At 47.3% G+C, this 17383-nt stretch overlaps 1 protein-coding gene across 2 annotated transcripts in view; it reads right to left on the reverse strand.

Moving 5' to 3' along the window:
• LOC101536302 (phospholipid-transporting ATPase IB) overlaps positions 1-16795 on the reverse strand; it is a 633219-nt gene extending 616424 nt beyond the window's left edge. For both annotated transcript variants that reach the window (XM_058670954.1, XM_058670952.1), the window contains exon 1: positions 16607-16795. In XM_058670954.1, the coding sequence (XP_058526937.1) occupies positions 16607-16694 (88 nt within the window). In that variant the 5' untranslated portion in view covers positions 16695-16795. The remainder of the gene's footprint in view (positions 1-16606) is intronic.
• Between the last annotated feature and the right edge of the window lie 588 nt (positions 16796-17383).

The raw sequence follows: 17383 nt of genomic DNA on the forward strand, positions 1-17383 counted from the left end.
TAAAACGGGAGCATGTCCGGGTCAGGCCAAGGTACCCACCACTGTGGGAGGTCTGAGCTGGGCTAAATAGATCACCCACCACTCACTGGCACACTGGGCCGTTGGGCATGCCTGGTTGAGCTAAGCCACAGTACCTACCCACAAGTGGCAGAGCAGGGGTAGGCCACTTCAGCCTGGGTCACAGCACCCAAGCGAATCAACTCTGGAGCAGATTCTTTAGGGGAATTGTGGGCTCACCTCTTTGGGACTCAACACCCACCAGAGAGCTGGGGGTGATGACAGGCCTACACAGCCAGGTTAGGCTACAGCACCAGCTGACAGGTGTCACAACTGGATGTGAGTCATGTAGAACTGGACGGCAATACCAAGATCCAGGGCACAAGATCCAGGGCTGGGAACATGCCTACTAGGAAAAACTGTGGGCACTCTCCTGCTGAGCTGTACCTGATGAGCACAAGAACCAGGGCTGGAGACAGGTCAGCCTGGACAAGGCGGCAGCACCTGCCAGCACACATGGGGGCCAGGTCTGCAAGCAGGACAGCCTAAGCTAAGCCACAGCACCCATGGGTGTGCACGAGAGCCGGACAGGATACAGGCTAGGTTGGATTCAGCTGCGACAGAGGCACAAATAAAAACCAGAGCTGGGGGTGGGTCTGGTGGGGATTATTTGGGGACACCCTGACTAGACCACAGCACCTACTTATATGCATGAAGACCAGGCCTGTGGCAGGCTGCACTAAGTGAGGCCACAGCACTCATCAGTTTGTGCAAAATATGGGGCTGAAGAAGAACTGACCAGACAGCTGCATATACTACTAGTGCAGGTGACAGACCAAACCTGACCCTGCGCTCGCTGGAACACACAAGACTCAAGTCTGAGGTCACCCCAGGCAAGGTTTCTTGGGAGACCCCCCAACTAGACTGCTGGACTCAGATCCCCAACCACAGGGAAAATCACAGGATGTGTGGTCAGACCTTGGAGCGCATGTACTGGGACTGCGCCTCCTCCACTGGTGACTCCTGTGCACTGGACAGCACACCGGGCTGCACACAGGGGACATGACAGGCAGCTCATCTAGGTCAGCAAGGGACATCCACTGCCTTGTCAGAGGGTGCAGAGCAGAGCTGGCCGGACATTTCTCTTGGCCAACCTTTTCAGGATGTTCCTGCATCTGTGGATGTGTGAAGGTGGACTGTGTAAAACCAACAGACCTTGGAAAGATTCTCTCAACCCTGGAGCAATGAAACCAACAACTTCTCAGAACTATCAAAACCATTCAAGCAACACCGTCAGAGCACTCTTCCCCCAACTGGGCTTTCTCAGACATCATCAAAGGACCATCCACCATTCCTAGGTGCTAATGTAGTTTGACAGCAAAGTGCAGCCCCCCTCCACTTCTCCTCTGGACACAGGAGAAAAATCAATACATAAAATGGAATCATCTCACTCACCTTCCTCCAGCCCTGACTCCCCTCACCCTAATCAGAGGTCCGTATGGGCATGCATCCCTCTCAACTTCATAAACAGTATTAAAACATTCCTCTATCGGATGAACAGCTGGCATGGGATGCTAGCTGGCAGCGGGGAGTCTGCCCGCCTTCTCCACCTGTGCTTCCTCACCCTTGGCTGAGTCCCAGGGGTGAATGTCCTCAGAGACATGCCAGGCGGAAGCTTATAACAGACAGTGTTACACGTCCTGTTGGTGAAGGCAACATCCGTCCAGCGGAAAAGGAACAGGTTATGTCTGTGGATGGTGAAGTGCAAATGTTCTGGAAGAGCCAGAGAGCTGCAAACCTGGTTGCAGCCATTTTCTGAAAATACAGTCTGTCAGCACTGGTAACAATCAATTTTAATAAAATGTGACGCGTAATTACATTTGAAATGTATTCAGTCTATGGGAAAACTAACAAACCCTGAGCAAGACTTTCACAATGGAAATAAGACACTTGGGCACCCAAAGAACTAAAGGGAAGAACTTGCTGGGCTTCAAGTCTTCCAGGAGACCCAATTCCAGCCAAGGCAGTGTGTTGTAGGCATATAAACAAACAGATCATCGGAACAGAGCGGCACCCAGAAATAGAGCCACGCACACATGGCTAACTAACTCTGACAAAGGGACTAACGAATTCAATAGGGAAAAGAAAATCTTTCCAATAAATTATGTTGCAACAGCTTGATGGCCATATGGGAAAAAAAAACTTTGACCCCTTAATCATAACACATTAATTAACTCAAAAAGGATTATAGAGTTAAATGGGGAGAAAGAAAGCAAGCAGCTAAAGCTTCTAAAAGAAAACAACGGGGAAATGATTTCATATGTAGGACATAAAGACATTAATCATAAGAGAAAACATTTATAAATGGAATCACATCATAATAAGACTTCTGCTCATGAAAACACATCACTTGGGGCTAAAATCATGTTGCAATGGTTTAAGCCAGCACCTGCAATCCGGCACGCCGAATCTGAGGTCTAATGCAAGTCCTGGCTGCTCCAATTCCCATCCCTCTCCATGCTAATGTGCTTGGGAAGGCCATGGAAGATGTCCAAGTACTTGGATTCCTGCCACCAACATTGGAGACCTGGATGAAATCCCTACCTCCCGGCTGCAGCCCAGCCCAGCTGTTGACCATCTGGATAATAAACCCATCTCTCTCTCTCTCTCTCTCTCTCTCTCTCTCTCTCTCTCTCTCTCCATATATTTTTTCCAGCCTAAATTGTAAAAACCCATCAAGTTTCACACTTATGATCATGTATTTCATTGTAAACTATGTATCAATTTTTTTAAGATTTATTTTTATTACAAAGGCAGATATACAGAGAGGAGGAGAGACAGAGAGGAAGATCCTCTGTCTGATGATTTACTCCCCAAGTGAGCCGCAAGGGCCGGTGCTGCAACGATCCGAAGCCGGGAACCAGGAACCTCCTCCAGGTCTCTCACGTGGGTGCAGGGTCCCAAAGCCTTGGGCCGTCCTTGACTACCTTTCCAGGCCACAAGCAGGGAGCTGGATGGGAAGTGGAGTCGCCGGACCAGAACCGGCGCCCATATGGGATCCTGGGGCATTTAAGGCGAGGACTTCAGCCGCTATGCCACGCCACCAGGCCCAATTTTAAATACCAATATAGGAAATAAATTTTTAAATGGTTGTACTATTAAAAATATTTTTATAAGTATAAATATTAAAAATAGTTTTATAATAGCAAAAATCTGGAAAACAAGCCCAATGACAAGAGAATGAGCTTTAAAATGACAAGTAGGTTTAAAATCTTTAAAGAGGGTCTGGCACAGTAGCCTAATGGCTAAAGTCCTCAGCTTGTGCACACCAGCATCCCATATGGGTGCCGGTTTTGGTCCTGGTCACCCTGCTTCCCATCCAGCTCCCTGCTTGTGGCCTGGGAAGGCAGTTGAGGACGGCCCAAAGCCTTGGGACCCTGCACCCGTGTGGGAGACCCAGGAGAAGCACCTAGCTCCTGGCTTCAGAACGGCTCAGCTCCAGCCATTGTGGCCACTTGGGGAGTGAATCAACGGATGAATGATCTTTCTCTATATCTCTCCTCTCTCTAAATCTGCCTTTCCAATAAAAAATAATAAACGTTTAAAAAAAGAAGCAGCAGCAGCTAAATCCTAAAAGAGTTAGGATTGTTTTGAAAAACAACAAAAGTAACATTACAATCCCACCTCTCCTACAAAGGACTAGCCCAGGAGCCAAGCCGACCAATCAGACTACTTCTCCCTACAGTCCTGCTGTAGCTGGAGGTGATCGCATAACCCAAACTAGACCATCCAGAGGACTTCAAGCCACCACTCCTCCACTGGCTGTATTTTCACCATATGGAAGTAAGCAAGTAAGTAGGGCTTTTGAATTCTGAAACTCAGCAATTACAATAACAACCAAGCTCATATGGTATACAATACATAGTGTTGTAACAGCATGCACCCAGCTTCCCGTCCATATCCTGGACCAGAAGATGGCAAGATTACATAGTAAGAATTTTCTCCAAAATTAAACTGGACATTTATTGAACAGGTGGTCCTCCATTCCTTCTCCTCACTTGATTTGCAAAGCCATAGATAGGCTAAGGGTACCTGAATTTTCTTTCTTTTTTTTTCATTTCTTTTTTAATTATTATTTTTATTTTTAATAAAGGTGGGTGAGATCACCATTTTCACATTCTCTTTTTTTCCTTCCTGTATCCGGGAGAAGCGGGAAGACAAGGAGAGAAGCCACATTCAGCCTTCCAAACGCCTCTGCACCCTGGGATGGAGGACAGCCATCCGACACCACAAGAGGAGCCCAGGGCATGCTCTGGGGGTCTTGCTCATGAGGCTTCGATAGTTGAACAGTTCCGAATTACTGCCAATCTCACCACTCCAATCCCGATGAAGCTCTCCAGACTCCACTGGCTGACATAGTCCACCTCAGAGTCTCCATTTGCCTGGATATTCATTGCCAACACTTGGCTGGGGTAGTTGGTCAATTTGTTCTGTCCTCTGTTATGGTAACAGGTGTGCTCTGCAGATTCCAATGTACTTCCATATCCTCCATGTGCACCTGGATATGCTGTCCACTGCTCCATCTAAGTCACTGAGGAGGCCCAGCTCTTACCTATGCACTGCATGGTCAGACCATGCAACCTGCAATTCTCTCCATGGCTGGGGTTCGGACTCCATCAATTCAGCTGGGGAGACCCCATAGAAACTTCATCTGAGGTGATCCCAGACCTGGTTCTTGTGTGCTTGCCAACACTGGATCCAGCACAATCCGTTGTCTCAATCAACTTACGCACATGATGGTGATTGCGATTGTTGGGTCAGTTCTGTCTCTAGCCCTGTCTGGACTCGGCCCACCAACATGGCATGGCGGCAGTGGATGGAACCATGATCCTGAGCATGCCCAGAACCATCCAAAAACTGCCTGCAGCATGACTGCTGTGGTGGAAACAACTCTTGAACCTCAAGCTTGGACAAGCCCAAGATTCACCCACCACTTGGCAGCAGTGGACAGGGAGCTAAGAATCCCAGCAGGAGGCCTTCCTCGGCCTGGGTTCTCCTCATGGCTGGGAAATTCAGATACCTGCACCTCTGAGCAGACTTACCTGGACCCTGCTCCTGAATTTTCTTAAGAATCTTAGCCGATGCTCACTCATAAATGGTCCATGAATCATGCTGTGAAATCTGCCTTAGATTTAGTCTAAGTCTGTAGGTCTTGCACAGACAGCCGCGAGGCCTTTCATTTTACTGATTCAGCCAGAATGGAACCTGAATGGTTTAGGTTGCCAACTGTGTGGCCACAGTTCAATCATTCAGTAACCTGACAGTCCAAACAGCCAGTTATGGGCTCGGCTGGAAAGAACCTCAAGGTAGCTACAAGACTACCCAGAAAAAGCAGAGCATCCAGGTGGAAGAGGCGAGTTGGTGACCCACATGTACTTGCACCTGTGTGCCCAAGCATGGAAGCATCTTTAACCCAAGCCGACTTCCAGCACAGTGTCCCTCTAATGATGGGAAGTGAGGCAGAGCAGAGGGCAGCTTGCATGGTTTGAGGAATTTGTCATAGCGTGCCACACCCTCGTGGCCGAGTGAGGAGAGACTGAGCTAGAACATCTCTGTTAACCACACTGAGCAGTGCAGGCCTCTGGAAAACAGACTTGGAAAAGCAGCTGCCTCCCCACACCATCTTCCCCTCCTGCCTGCAGACAGAGCCTGCCAAGGTCGTCCTCACCCACTGTGTCCTCTCTGGCTTCCTCTCAGGAAAGTTCAGAGCTGTTCCCTCCTTCTCCATGAGCAGCAGAGAGCAAAGCATGGGTGGCCGGTAGAAAACAGAACGCCGTGCAGAGTGGTGGGCATTCGGGAAGCTGAACGTGGAGTTAGTAGAAACACTAGCAACTTACTCCCCACCTCCCACCCTGAATCTTCTCTTCTCTTACACATGATTCCCTGATCCCCACCCCGTTTGTAATGCAACTTGCTAATTTCATGGGGGTTACTGCACTTCCATTTACACAATAAAATCAGCTCCTGGACATACCCAGATACACAGCACTCTACCATAACACAGAGGATACACTGAGTCCTCACCTCCCTGACCACGAGGCCGGCCACCCAACTGACACAGTGTGCCCGCTGAGCAAGGACACTGCAGACCAGACCTGTTATCACAACGAACATTTTCCATTTTACTTTCTACATTTAAAAAGTAGACTTTCCAACCAATGACAATGAGACACATGCAGAAAAACAAACTTAAGCCTCTCGTATCCCTTCCTTTCACTACAAACAAACATTAATTCAAAAGGGTTCTGGGGTACAAGCAAGGAAATCATAAAACTTCTAGAAGAAAATCTTCATAACTTTGGATTTTGGGAAAACTTTTTAGATAAAATATCAAAAATAAAATCCATTAAGGGAAAAACTGATGAGCTGTTCTTCATTAAGATTAAAAACATCTGCACATCATTGTTAAAATAAAAAGACAGATCCACAGATTGAGAAAAAAATATTTTCAGGTCACATGCCTGATTACATTTTCACACCTCAAGACAACAACCCCACTGAAAAGCAGGCAATAGGTTGGAATAGATATTTCACCAAAAAAGTTATACATCAAGCACATAAAAGGACTGTCAGCCTCACTAAAACCCTCACACACCACCAGTTCAGAATGTGAAACACTACAACCACATTTGGTACAAGCAACACATTTGGAAACTGTATTCACGTGAAATTAAACGCAGTTTTTAAGTAAACAGTAAAACTTCACCATTTGGAATCTACCAAGGGAAATAAAAGCATCCATCCACACAAGAAGGTGCACACGGCTGCTTAGGCGGCGTGAGTCACAACAGCCTAATCCTAGACACCCGATGTCCAGGGAACGGATAGAGACTCTTCATTACTGAAAAGCAAGTGACCATTCATCCACTCATCCACACCATGGCAGATACTATTCTAAATGAAAGACGATGTGAGTATGCCCATGAAATTCTCAGGAAAAAAAAAATCCGACAAAAACCAACATAAAAGCTGCCTGAGACTGCAGGTGGAAATGGAAATTGACCGGAAATAGGTCTTTGAGGGGGTGATGGAAAATTCTCAAAATGGATCTCACTGCTGGCTGTCAATCCTATAAACCTGTCAACATCATTGATGCTTACCATTAGACTGGGTGAATTTTATATGTAGGTACCTTAGGCTTGAATAGTACTGTTCAGAAATTTAAAGAATTTGCAGTGACTAGAATGCTATGTTTTAAAAACAAGTGTGAAAGGTGATCAATTGTTTCCTTCCACCAGCTCTGTGGAGCTTTCCCACTCGAGGGTCAGGCACCCCAAGAGGAAAATCTTTGCGTGGGATGACAGATGTACACGCTTCAGAGGATTCGAGTGGGTGTTTGGCCTACAGGTTAAAATGTTTGCATCCCATATCAGCATGTCTGCATTGGAGTCCAAGCTCCACTTCCAACTCTAGATTCCTGCTAGTGCCAATCTGGAAAGGTAGCAAGAGCTGGTTCCAGTACCTGGGCCCTGTCACCAGGTGGGAGACCTGTATTACAATGCTGGCCCAGGCATTTTGGGAATAACCCCATAAATGGAAGCTTGTGCACCTCTCTCATTCTCTCTCTTTCATTAAAATATAGGGTTTTTTTTTTTAAATGTAGAACTCCAATCCATATTCGTCCCATCCTTCCCACAGAAATGGACTCACAATCTCTGGGATGGGGTCAGGAATAACTTTCTGGGTCTGTATTGTGACTCGGTAAGCTACGTTGCTGCCTGCAATCAGACCACTGGTTCAGGTCCCAGATGCTCACATTTGTATACATTTGGACACATGTATACAATAGGTAATGATGGGGTGGCGTGGAATGGGGAGGATGGAAGGGGAAATCCTTGAGCCTGTGGAGCTGTATCACGAAACAATAAAAATGCACATCAGATCAGGGTGATTAGCACACCCATCATCTTCAACATGTAGCTTTCCTTTGAGTTGGGAGTATTTTAAATCCTCTGAGTCATGGCAAAGTGCTAAAGTTGCTGCCCTCAGGCAGGTGTCCCACGTGGGTACTGGTTCAAATCCTGGTTGTTTCCACCTCTAGTCTAGCTCCTTGCAAATAAGCCTGGGGAAGCAGCACATGATGGCCACGGTTCCTGGGCTCAGGCCACCCACATGGGACACCCAGAAGCTCCAGGCTTTTGGCTGCAGACTGGCCCAGCCCCAGCCATTACAGCCACGCGGGGAGAAGCAGCAGGTGGAAGATTCGCTAGCTCCCCTTCCTTCCGTACCTGTGACTCTGCCTTTTGATAAATAGATATTTAAAAAAATCCTCTCTGCTATTTTGAAATACACCCAAACATCAACTTTACTGTCCTGTTACTGCTCCCATCCAACTGTACCCCTGCACCCTCCCCAGCCTCTGGTACCCAGATTCTAGTCTCTTCTTCTGCAAGCCTTTGGTACATTCAGCTGTCACACAGAAGTAAAAATATACAGCATCTGTCTGTCTGTGCCTGACTTAATCCACTTCATGTCTTCCAGACTCACCCATGTTGCCACAGTGTTGGAATTTTAAGAAAGTGAATAGTTGCCCAGACTCTATGCTGGGCACTGCCCCAGCCCCAGTGACTCCAGGAACCCTTCAATCACCTCTCAGAGAAGGAAGTGGGCTCTGGGTGACCCTGTACCTGAAGGCGGCTACTAGGTGGTCTTCAGTGCCTGTGACGGCCCCTGCAGCCAGCAAAGGGAGGCCCTGAGCCACCTGCAGCTGTTGGTACTCCTGGCCTGTGACAGCCTGAGGGGCAGAGCTGGGAAAGGAGGGGATGTAACCCCACCAGGAATCCTAAAAAACATTAACATTCTTGCTGGTTCACCAACTGCTGTGTCTTGCACTGATCTACTTGTCACCTGGTGCTGCATATAAGGTAAGGGAGAAGGCCCAGAACAGGGAAAACAAGCAAGGAGACAGCCTACCCTCTGAGGATCATACAGGCTGTACGATCCTGCATCCGAGAGGGACTGAGCTGATCTCAGCGGCCCCTGGGGAGGATTTCCAAGCACTCGCCCTTCACCCAGCATGACCACCACACGTAGAGCAGGTCCAGTTCCCCCCGAGCACGTTGGAGGTGGGATAAAAGGGGGACCCGTTTATCCTGTGGGAGCAAGGAGCTCAAGTCCTTTATATGAACAGAATTCTCATAGAACCTTGGAACATCCTCTCACACACATGAAATCCCCTCTACCTGCCTCAGAAGAGCAAATACAATAGAAATGCTATGTAAATGCTATGCTATATTGTTTAGGGAATAATGACCAGAAGCAACTTTGTACCTGTTCAGTAAAGGTGCCAATTCTTTTTCGAGTGTTTTCCGTTTGCATTGGCTGAGTGAATCCCCGGATGCAGAGGGCTGACTATTGTCTTCCTTTCCCCATTCTTTCAGCCGTCCACTTCTGCGCTGGAGGAACTTCCGTCTGGGCTGCTCAGTGCTGGCCGGTAAGAGAGCAGTGCGGCAGGGACATGGAGACAGTGGGTCCTCTCCTGACAGCTGCCCCCCAGAAGGGATCTGCTCTTCCCAGTTCCTAGACCAGGAGGGGAAGCAAGGTGTCACACTGTTCTCAACCTAAACGTGAGAGAGGAACTGGGCTGCCCACCAGTTAGGTCAACAGGCTCTCTTGTACAGGAAACAGGCCTGGGCATTGGGCCGGTCAGTGAGGATGTGGGCAGCTCACACTGGGAGCCTAGGTCAACCCACAGCGCTGCTCCTGACCCAGCTGCCTGCCCAGGTGCACGAGGGAGGCACCAGGGGTGGCGTCAGTGGTTGGAGGCCTGCCAGCCATGGGGAGATCTGCCTGGATCCCCTTGCTCCAGGCTTCAGGCTCTTGCTGGCATTTAGGGAATGAACCTGGATGCACTCCATCACGAAATTGTCCTTTTTTAGGGATAAACCTTATGCCTAGGGTGGAGAGATGAGCGTATCCTTCTGTAAATCACTGGAAGTTTTCTTCAAATGCTGCAGGTGCACACTTTTATCCACAGGTCTGGGGGTACAAGCCTTGTCAGTTTTGTGAGAGAAGGGCCGCGACAGCTCTCCCGAAGCCTCCACTCTTGGAAAGAAAGGGTGTCTGAGCAAGGAGCGACCCAAGGAAGACCATCCCTGAGGTACGAAAACTGTACAAGCCAGCGCGGGCAACTTTGGCGTCCCCTCTGGACCTGTTCCCACAGGGAATGGAACCACAGGCAACCAAGGCCATGTTCCAGACACAGGAGCCCCGCGTACTGGGACATTCTACACGTTCAAGACTGAACTCTGAGAAGTTAGATGCACTTTACCGTCTGTTTCATCACTTCCAGGGAGCACAGAGTACCTCAGGTTCATTCATGCTTTCCGTTCCTCATTTCCCACTTTGTAGCGGTGAGCCATAAGGGGAGGAGTGAGGCGCGCGCAGTTCTCCAACAGCCAAAATGGCGCCGCGGGCCTCGGGGCGGTGCCTGGAGCAGGCGCAGTGGGCGACGGTGCAAGGTCCATTGGGAGGAAGAGGAAGGGCGGACTCAGGGTGAGGGACATCCCCCCCACCCAGAGCATCCCGACCCGGGGCTCTGTCTTCAGCCTCGGTGCTGCCGTCCTCACGGCCCCCTGGCCTCAGGGTCTCCTGGCCACCAGGCGGCTCAGCTGGCCCTCCGTGTGCAGTTTTCGGATCTAGACCACAGACATAAACGCTGGCCAGCTCATGCACATTTCTGTCCTCCTGAAGGACTCTGGCAGTGAAGCCAGCTCGTCATTTCACAGGGCACTGTCCTGGACAGCCAAGTCTGTAAAAATACACCTGCCACAACACCACGGTGGCTGAAAGAGCCACTTGTTCAACAAGCAGAAAGTGCACGCTCAGATCACGGTGTCTAACCAGCAGGGACTGGTGTGCAACAAGCTCTGTCTTCTTTCCACCCACTTGGTGGGACCTTGACGCCAGGAACTGCCCCTGCACCCTACACAGGCAGTCCCAAGGATGCCCTGGCTGCCTCTCACCGTGTGGGCTCCTCGGGGCGCCCTGGCAAGCTCGCGCGCACATCCACACCCTCCACCTTCCACACCGACACATGTGCGCATGTGTGCATCTCTGCAAACCTTCACCTGCCCAGGTGAGCCTCTCTCCCGCTCTGCCTGGCCCTGCCATCTGCTAGCTGCAAGGCCCTGAGGTGCTCTCCCTCCATCTTCCCCCTCCTCTGCCTCCCCTCTAATCCTCAGCTCACATTTGCAGACTGAGGTCTCCCTCACACATGGCTTGTACTTCAGTGTAAGGATTGCTTCTGATGTCGATAGGGGAGGTCCAACGACAAAGTTCTGTCAATAGGACCCGGTGCAATGACTCAAACGCTGAATCTTCTGTTTCAGCATGAAACTGCAGCTAGAGTGAGACTCTCAACAAGGCAGAGGGAGCCACAGCAGCCGCACCCACGGGGAGCGCTGTGATTTTGACTGGGACAGGGGCGCATTCATTTGAACTTGGGCCTGAAACACGCTGAATGCTTGAGAATAGCCCACAGGCGGTTTGGCAACCCTTCCTTCTGCATTTTCGGGTTTTTGTTGTTGTTTCTTTCTAGAATTATGCCCATATGATGGCATTTATTTTGCAGCACAGCATGTTAGCTTACCACTCGGGACACCAGGACCTCAAGTCCCAGTTGTGATGCTTCTTTTTTTTTTTTTTTACTTGTAACTTTTTTCTTTTTTTTCTTTTTTTTATATTTTTTAATTTATTTTTAAAATTATATTGTTGACAATCTTTACATAGTTACGGTAAAAAGGTTCAGGGGCTATAGGAAAGTGGGTAAGACTATTATTTCCATATTGTTTCCTTCTTGTATCTGAGGTAAAGGGGGATATTGAGGGAGAAACCCCACCCAGTTTCCCACCCACCCCAGGTCCCGGATGTGGGGCATGCTCTGAGATCCTTGCTCAAGTGGTTTTAATAGTTCACCAGTCATGAATCGCTGCCAGTTTCGCCACTCCCAGCTCGGTGAGGTCGTTGAAGAATCCACTGATTGACATAGTCCATCATAGAGTCTTCATTTCCCCAGTATTTTGCTGCCAACATATAGCTGAGGTGCTCGATTGACTTGTTCTGTCTTCTGTCTTTTCTTGGTTATGGTTCTGAGTCCAGCATTTCGATTGGGGAGATCCCCAAAGAAACTTTGAGGTATTCCCAGACCAGATTCTTGTATGTACTATCAAGCACAGGGCCCGGTACAGTCCATCACCAAGATCAGCTGCTGGTTGCAATTGCTGGGTTGGTTATTTTCAGTCCCAACTTCCACTAGAACCAATGGGTGTTGCAGTCCAGCCTGGTTCTGCCCAGCACATACTCGGCCCTCACATCAGCCTAGTCGGAGAGACCCACAATAACCCCCACAATAACCCCCACCAGGCCCGCCCTCTACCCTGGTTTGCCAGTATGTATAGCAGACTAGTCCAGTCTGTCCCACATCCCATTAGGCTGTCGTACTTGTCAATGGTTATTAAAGCTTAGTTCCATCAAACCAACTCAACTATCTAGCCCTCACGGATGTTGTTGAGTGCCTCTCTGTCTAGCCACCTCAGCCCCCATCCTAGTTTTCATGCCCTCCCGCAGGAGTAGTAACCCAAGAGGGGGGAACCCATTATTTCCCTCCCAGGTCTCTCTCAATCCCGGTTTATGCACTCTTCAGGTGGTTCTGTGGTTTGACTAGACAGAATTAGCCCCAGTGCCAGCTTCTGAGCTGATGCTGTGGCTAAGCCCAAACAACCCTCACCCACTCTAATTTATGCTTGCACCAGTAGGAATAATCAGCCCAGCCTGGCTTTTCCCTGATCTAGTCCACATGCGGCGCACTGGTGTTGTAGCCCTGCCTAGTCTGGCCTGTCTCCATCCCAGCTCACACTCTCCAGTGGGAATAACTGTCCGGCGAGGGGACCAGCCCCTTAATCACCCTGCTGGCCCCACCCCTCCCTTTCTGGTTCTCACGTGTGCTGGTTGGGTGCTGCAGTCACATCCAGTACTGGCAACCTCACCCTGGCATTCCGTATTGTGCACTAGTTTTTGTTGTGACCAAACCTGGCTCGACGCACACTCTGTTCTGGTGATCGGATTTGCCAGTGGATGACATGAACTGATTCAGCCTGGTCTGACCCCGACCCATGCCAGATGTATGCCAGTGGGAAACTTTCCATGGCCTATTCTGGTCTGTTTCCTATCATGCTTCTTGCGCTAGTCTGCAGGGACTGTGTCCTGCCAGAGGAGTTGCCCAGGTTCCTCCATCAGAACCCCTCCCAATGCCAGATTTTGCGCATACCAGGGTGTATGCCCGCCTCCTGCTAATGCAACCGAGACAGCAGCAACAGAAGGCCCAAGAGTTGTACACTACATTTCTGGTAGGTTTGGGGGTCTGTATTTGCATGGAGATTTAGGTTTTCTATGGTTAGGAGGCAGAGGTTTAGACCCTATGAACCATAGTTCCTTCCTAAGAGCCAGGAAATGCTGGTTGGGCTGTTCTGGAAGCCCGAGTTTGGGGTCCACGATTAGGCAGCTCTTACTCTGGTCACAGCCAGAGCTCTTGTGAGCTGAAGAATGAGTTGCTACAAGAATGGCAGCCAAGAGAGAGAACAGCAGGATGAGTCACTCGATTAAAAGCTGTCATGGTATCTACCTGGGAAAAAAAGACAAAAATAAACCACTGGAAAGATTGTGGAAGGAAGAATGAGAGAAGATAGTGTATAAGAAAGTTTTTTAAAAATCACTAAGCTGCTGTTTGTACTAATAATGTCAGGTAGTTTAACAGAAAATGACTAAATAAATAAGTAAATAAACACATACATACATACATACGATTTATCAGATTCAAGGAATAAAATAGAAATCTATAGTATCATCTCCCTGGATATGTAAGACAAGGAATTCAACATCTTTTTGTGATTTGGTGAACTAGGAATACAAGACGACTTGCTAGGAATACAAGAGAATAAACTCCCCCAAAAACCTTAAGTAGTGACATGCTGTCAACACTTCCTGTAACAGAAGGAAATAACAAGGATGCTGTGATAACACCGCTTCTCTTCGGTCTCACACCAGAGAACTAAGCCAAGACAGTAAGAGAATAAAACCAAACTGGAATAAATAAATACAATTAGAAAAAACAAAACCGATTCTTAGGTTATGTGATTTTCAAGAGAAAACCCTTAAACACACACAAGCAAATCAGTAGAATGAGAAAGTAGCAAGATTGCAGAATACAAATGCATAATATGAAATTTAACTAAATTTTTACTCAATAAGAACTTCTTCACTAAAGCCAGAATAGTGTATAATAGCAAATAAGAATTTGTGAAAAAAGCTAACAGATAGTTTGCAAGAGCTACAATAGAAAAAAAAGTTATAAAACTTTACTTAGAGACATTTTAAAAAGACCCAAATGTGTGGCAATCTACAATTATTCTCATTAATAAGAAGATAGAGAATAATCTACTGTAACTATCGACTATTCTCAAATTAATCCACAGATTTAATGGATTTTCAAGCCATAGATGCAATCATATGAACTCATTATAACCAGAAGAGATAAGTAAAAATGTCTTCAATATTCAAGGCCACCAAATATCATAACCCAGTGACACAGCATACTGAGGTCCGTGGGTGGCTGATCCCTGAATGCAACCCTGAGGGCTGTGGCTCCGCTGAGCGTCCACTGAGAGGAGCATCCCGCATGTGCTCATCCCGGCAAGGATCAGTGTCAAATGTCAAACTGTGCTCTGAATGCATATCGCTTCCACGTTATCATAAGGTCACAAAGCATAAATCAAATCATTATAAGTCAGGAATCGCTAAAGGAATTTTCGTGGTACATGAAAAGCAGATTTTCAACTTTGCCTAGGAAAGGAATGGGCCAATAGGCACTCTCAAAAGGAGCATAGTATGGGAACCTAATTCATTATAGATTCATGGAGAGTTACAGGAACTAAGTTGGTAAATCAGTCTCTATAATTAGTTAGTGTGGAATTGATGCTGGCAGAAAGAAACAGAACGATGAGAGACACATGGCAAGAGATGGAAACATACATGAAACCTGGCATAAAACACAGGTTGCATTTCAGGTCATGGCAAGAAAAAGGTTATTCCACAAAAATCAACTTCATTATGAAATTGAATTTCTCACAGCATACACAAGTCAATTCCAGTTGGAAAGACTGAAACCATAATGATGTAAGACAAGAGAATACATTATAGCTTCTAGATATGAAAAAAAAATTAAACTATACTTAAAATCCGTGATACTCATAGAAAAAAAAATAAGTGAATGGAATAACACTAAAACCAAGAACTTCTGTTCCTAAAAAGATACCACAGATTGAAAAAGCAAAACATAATCTGGGAGGGGCCCAGCGTGATGGTTCAGTGGCTCTATCCTTACTTTGCATCCACTGGGTTACCATATGGGAGCCAGTTAGTATCCCGACAGCTCCACTTCCCATCCAGCTCCCTGCTTGTGGCATGGGAATGCAGCAGGAGATGGCCCAAAGCCTTGGGACCCTGCACCCGCATGGGAGACCTGGAAGAAGCTCCTGGCTCCTGGCTTCAGATCAGCACAGCTCCAGCCGTTGCAGCTGCTTGGGGAGTGAATCAACGGACAGAAGATCTTCCTCTCTGTCTCGCCTCCTCTCTGTATATCTGGCTTTGCAATAAAGAATAAATAAATCTTTTAAAAAACTTTTTTAAATAATAAAAAACCTTAAATACATCTTTTAAAAAAATAATCTGGAATTAAATGTTTGCAATATAGCCAACCAATAAAGGATGAAGAGCTAAAATTTTAAGGAAAAAATAATGCAACTAAAATGAGCAAAAGAAATCACACACAGTACATAAAAGCCACATTGCCATAAGTATATGAAAGTATTCTCAGCCTTCTAGTAACTAAATCACACAGTAACTAACAACTCACCAAGAGATAACCCTTAATACCTATTAGTCTAAAAATCACTACTAATGTTGGTGAAGATGTAAAATAGGAACTCACGCATCCTACTAGTCAAGGTGTAAATGTAACAATTTGCAGGGAGGATGTGTGCCTGAAGGGTTAACATCCACATCTTCAGAGTGTCTGGGTTCAGTCCCAGCTCTTCTTATCCAGCTTCCTGCTAACAAGCAGTGTGGGAGGTAGCAGGTGATGTCCCTCCCGGCCACGTGGGAGACCCTGATGAAGTTTCTAGCTCCTGGCTTCATCTTGGCACAGCACTGATGTCAGGGACATCTGGAGAGCGAGTCAGTGAATGAACGATATATTCATATTCATATTCATATTCTCTCTCTCTCCCACTCTCTCTCAAATAAATACATGAATACATAAGCAATTTTAAAGTAATAGTGAAATAGACAAGCCACACAATTTGAACATCTGCCTACTCAAATACTCTAACGGACTGGCTTTAAACCTCTCATCTTCACACTACGGTGCTTGTTCCCACCACATGTGGTATGCTCTGTCCTCTAATTTTCCAGACTCCAGTTACCAGAGTCTCATTTCTTTTGTACCAACCCCGCATCCCTTTGCAGTCAGGCCTCCCAGCTCTGACTCCCTTACCCTGGCACTGGCGCTTCAGCCACACACGCTGGGGTTTCCAGGGGACACGGCGGTCTTTCTCATTTGACTCCAGTTGTCCTTCGATCATTCTTCCGGATCTTTGGAGGGGCCCTCTCAGTTCATTACAACAGCTCACAAGCACAAGTCGCACCTGGATGCTCCTTCAGCACCTGGATGCCTCAGCAAAACTGTGTCCTTCTAGAGACTTGGCTTTGCCATGGCAACGTCTGTGAAGCTTCCCTTTCAGAATTCAGCAATTGTGGTTGGATTCCTGCTGTCTACATCACTTCCCCAACCGCGAGCTCCCATTAGGGAGCCCCAATCTCTCCCTCCCTCTCTCTCAATCTTTCTTTCTTTCTCCTTCTTCCTTCCTTTCTTTCCTAGCACACTACACAAGGCCTTCATTCCCTCCCATTCACCATTCTGGCAGTTCCTCAGCGATACCCACTTGCGTGGAAACCTATCTCACCACCCTAGCTCCCAACCCTGGCTTCTCTCTTTAAAAAAAAATAATTTAATTTTTAATTTTAGATGATGTTAACATAGTTAGTCAGAGTGGGACAAATCAAGAGTTAGCAAAAAGTGCCTGTGATCACTGCTTCCAGTTTTTCTATTTCTCCTTTGTTTTGGGCCGGGAGGACCCTGGCTTCTCTTATGGATGTCAGTTGAATGCTACTGACTTTAACTTCAAGACTCACTAATGAACTGTGACCCACAGCTAGAAAAACCTCACAAAGAACCGCTTAGTGGTCTGTGTTAGCAAACACACAGAGAAAT

Source organism: Ochotona princeps, chromosome 12, assembly GCF_030435755.1.
Source record: "Ochotona princeps isolate mOchPri1 chromosome 12, mOchPri1.hap1, whole genome shotgun sequence".
NCBI classification, from domain to species: Eukaryota; Metazoa; Chordata; class Mammalia; order Lagomorpha; family Ochotonidae; genus Ochotona; species Ochotona princeps.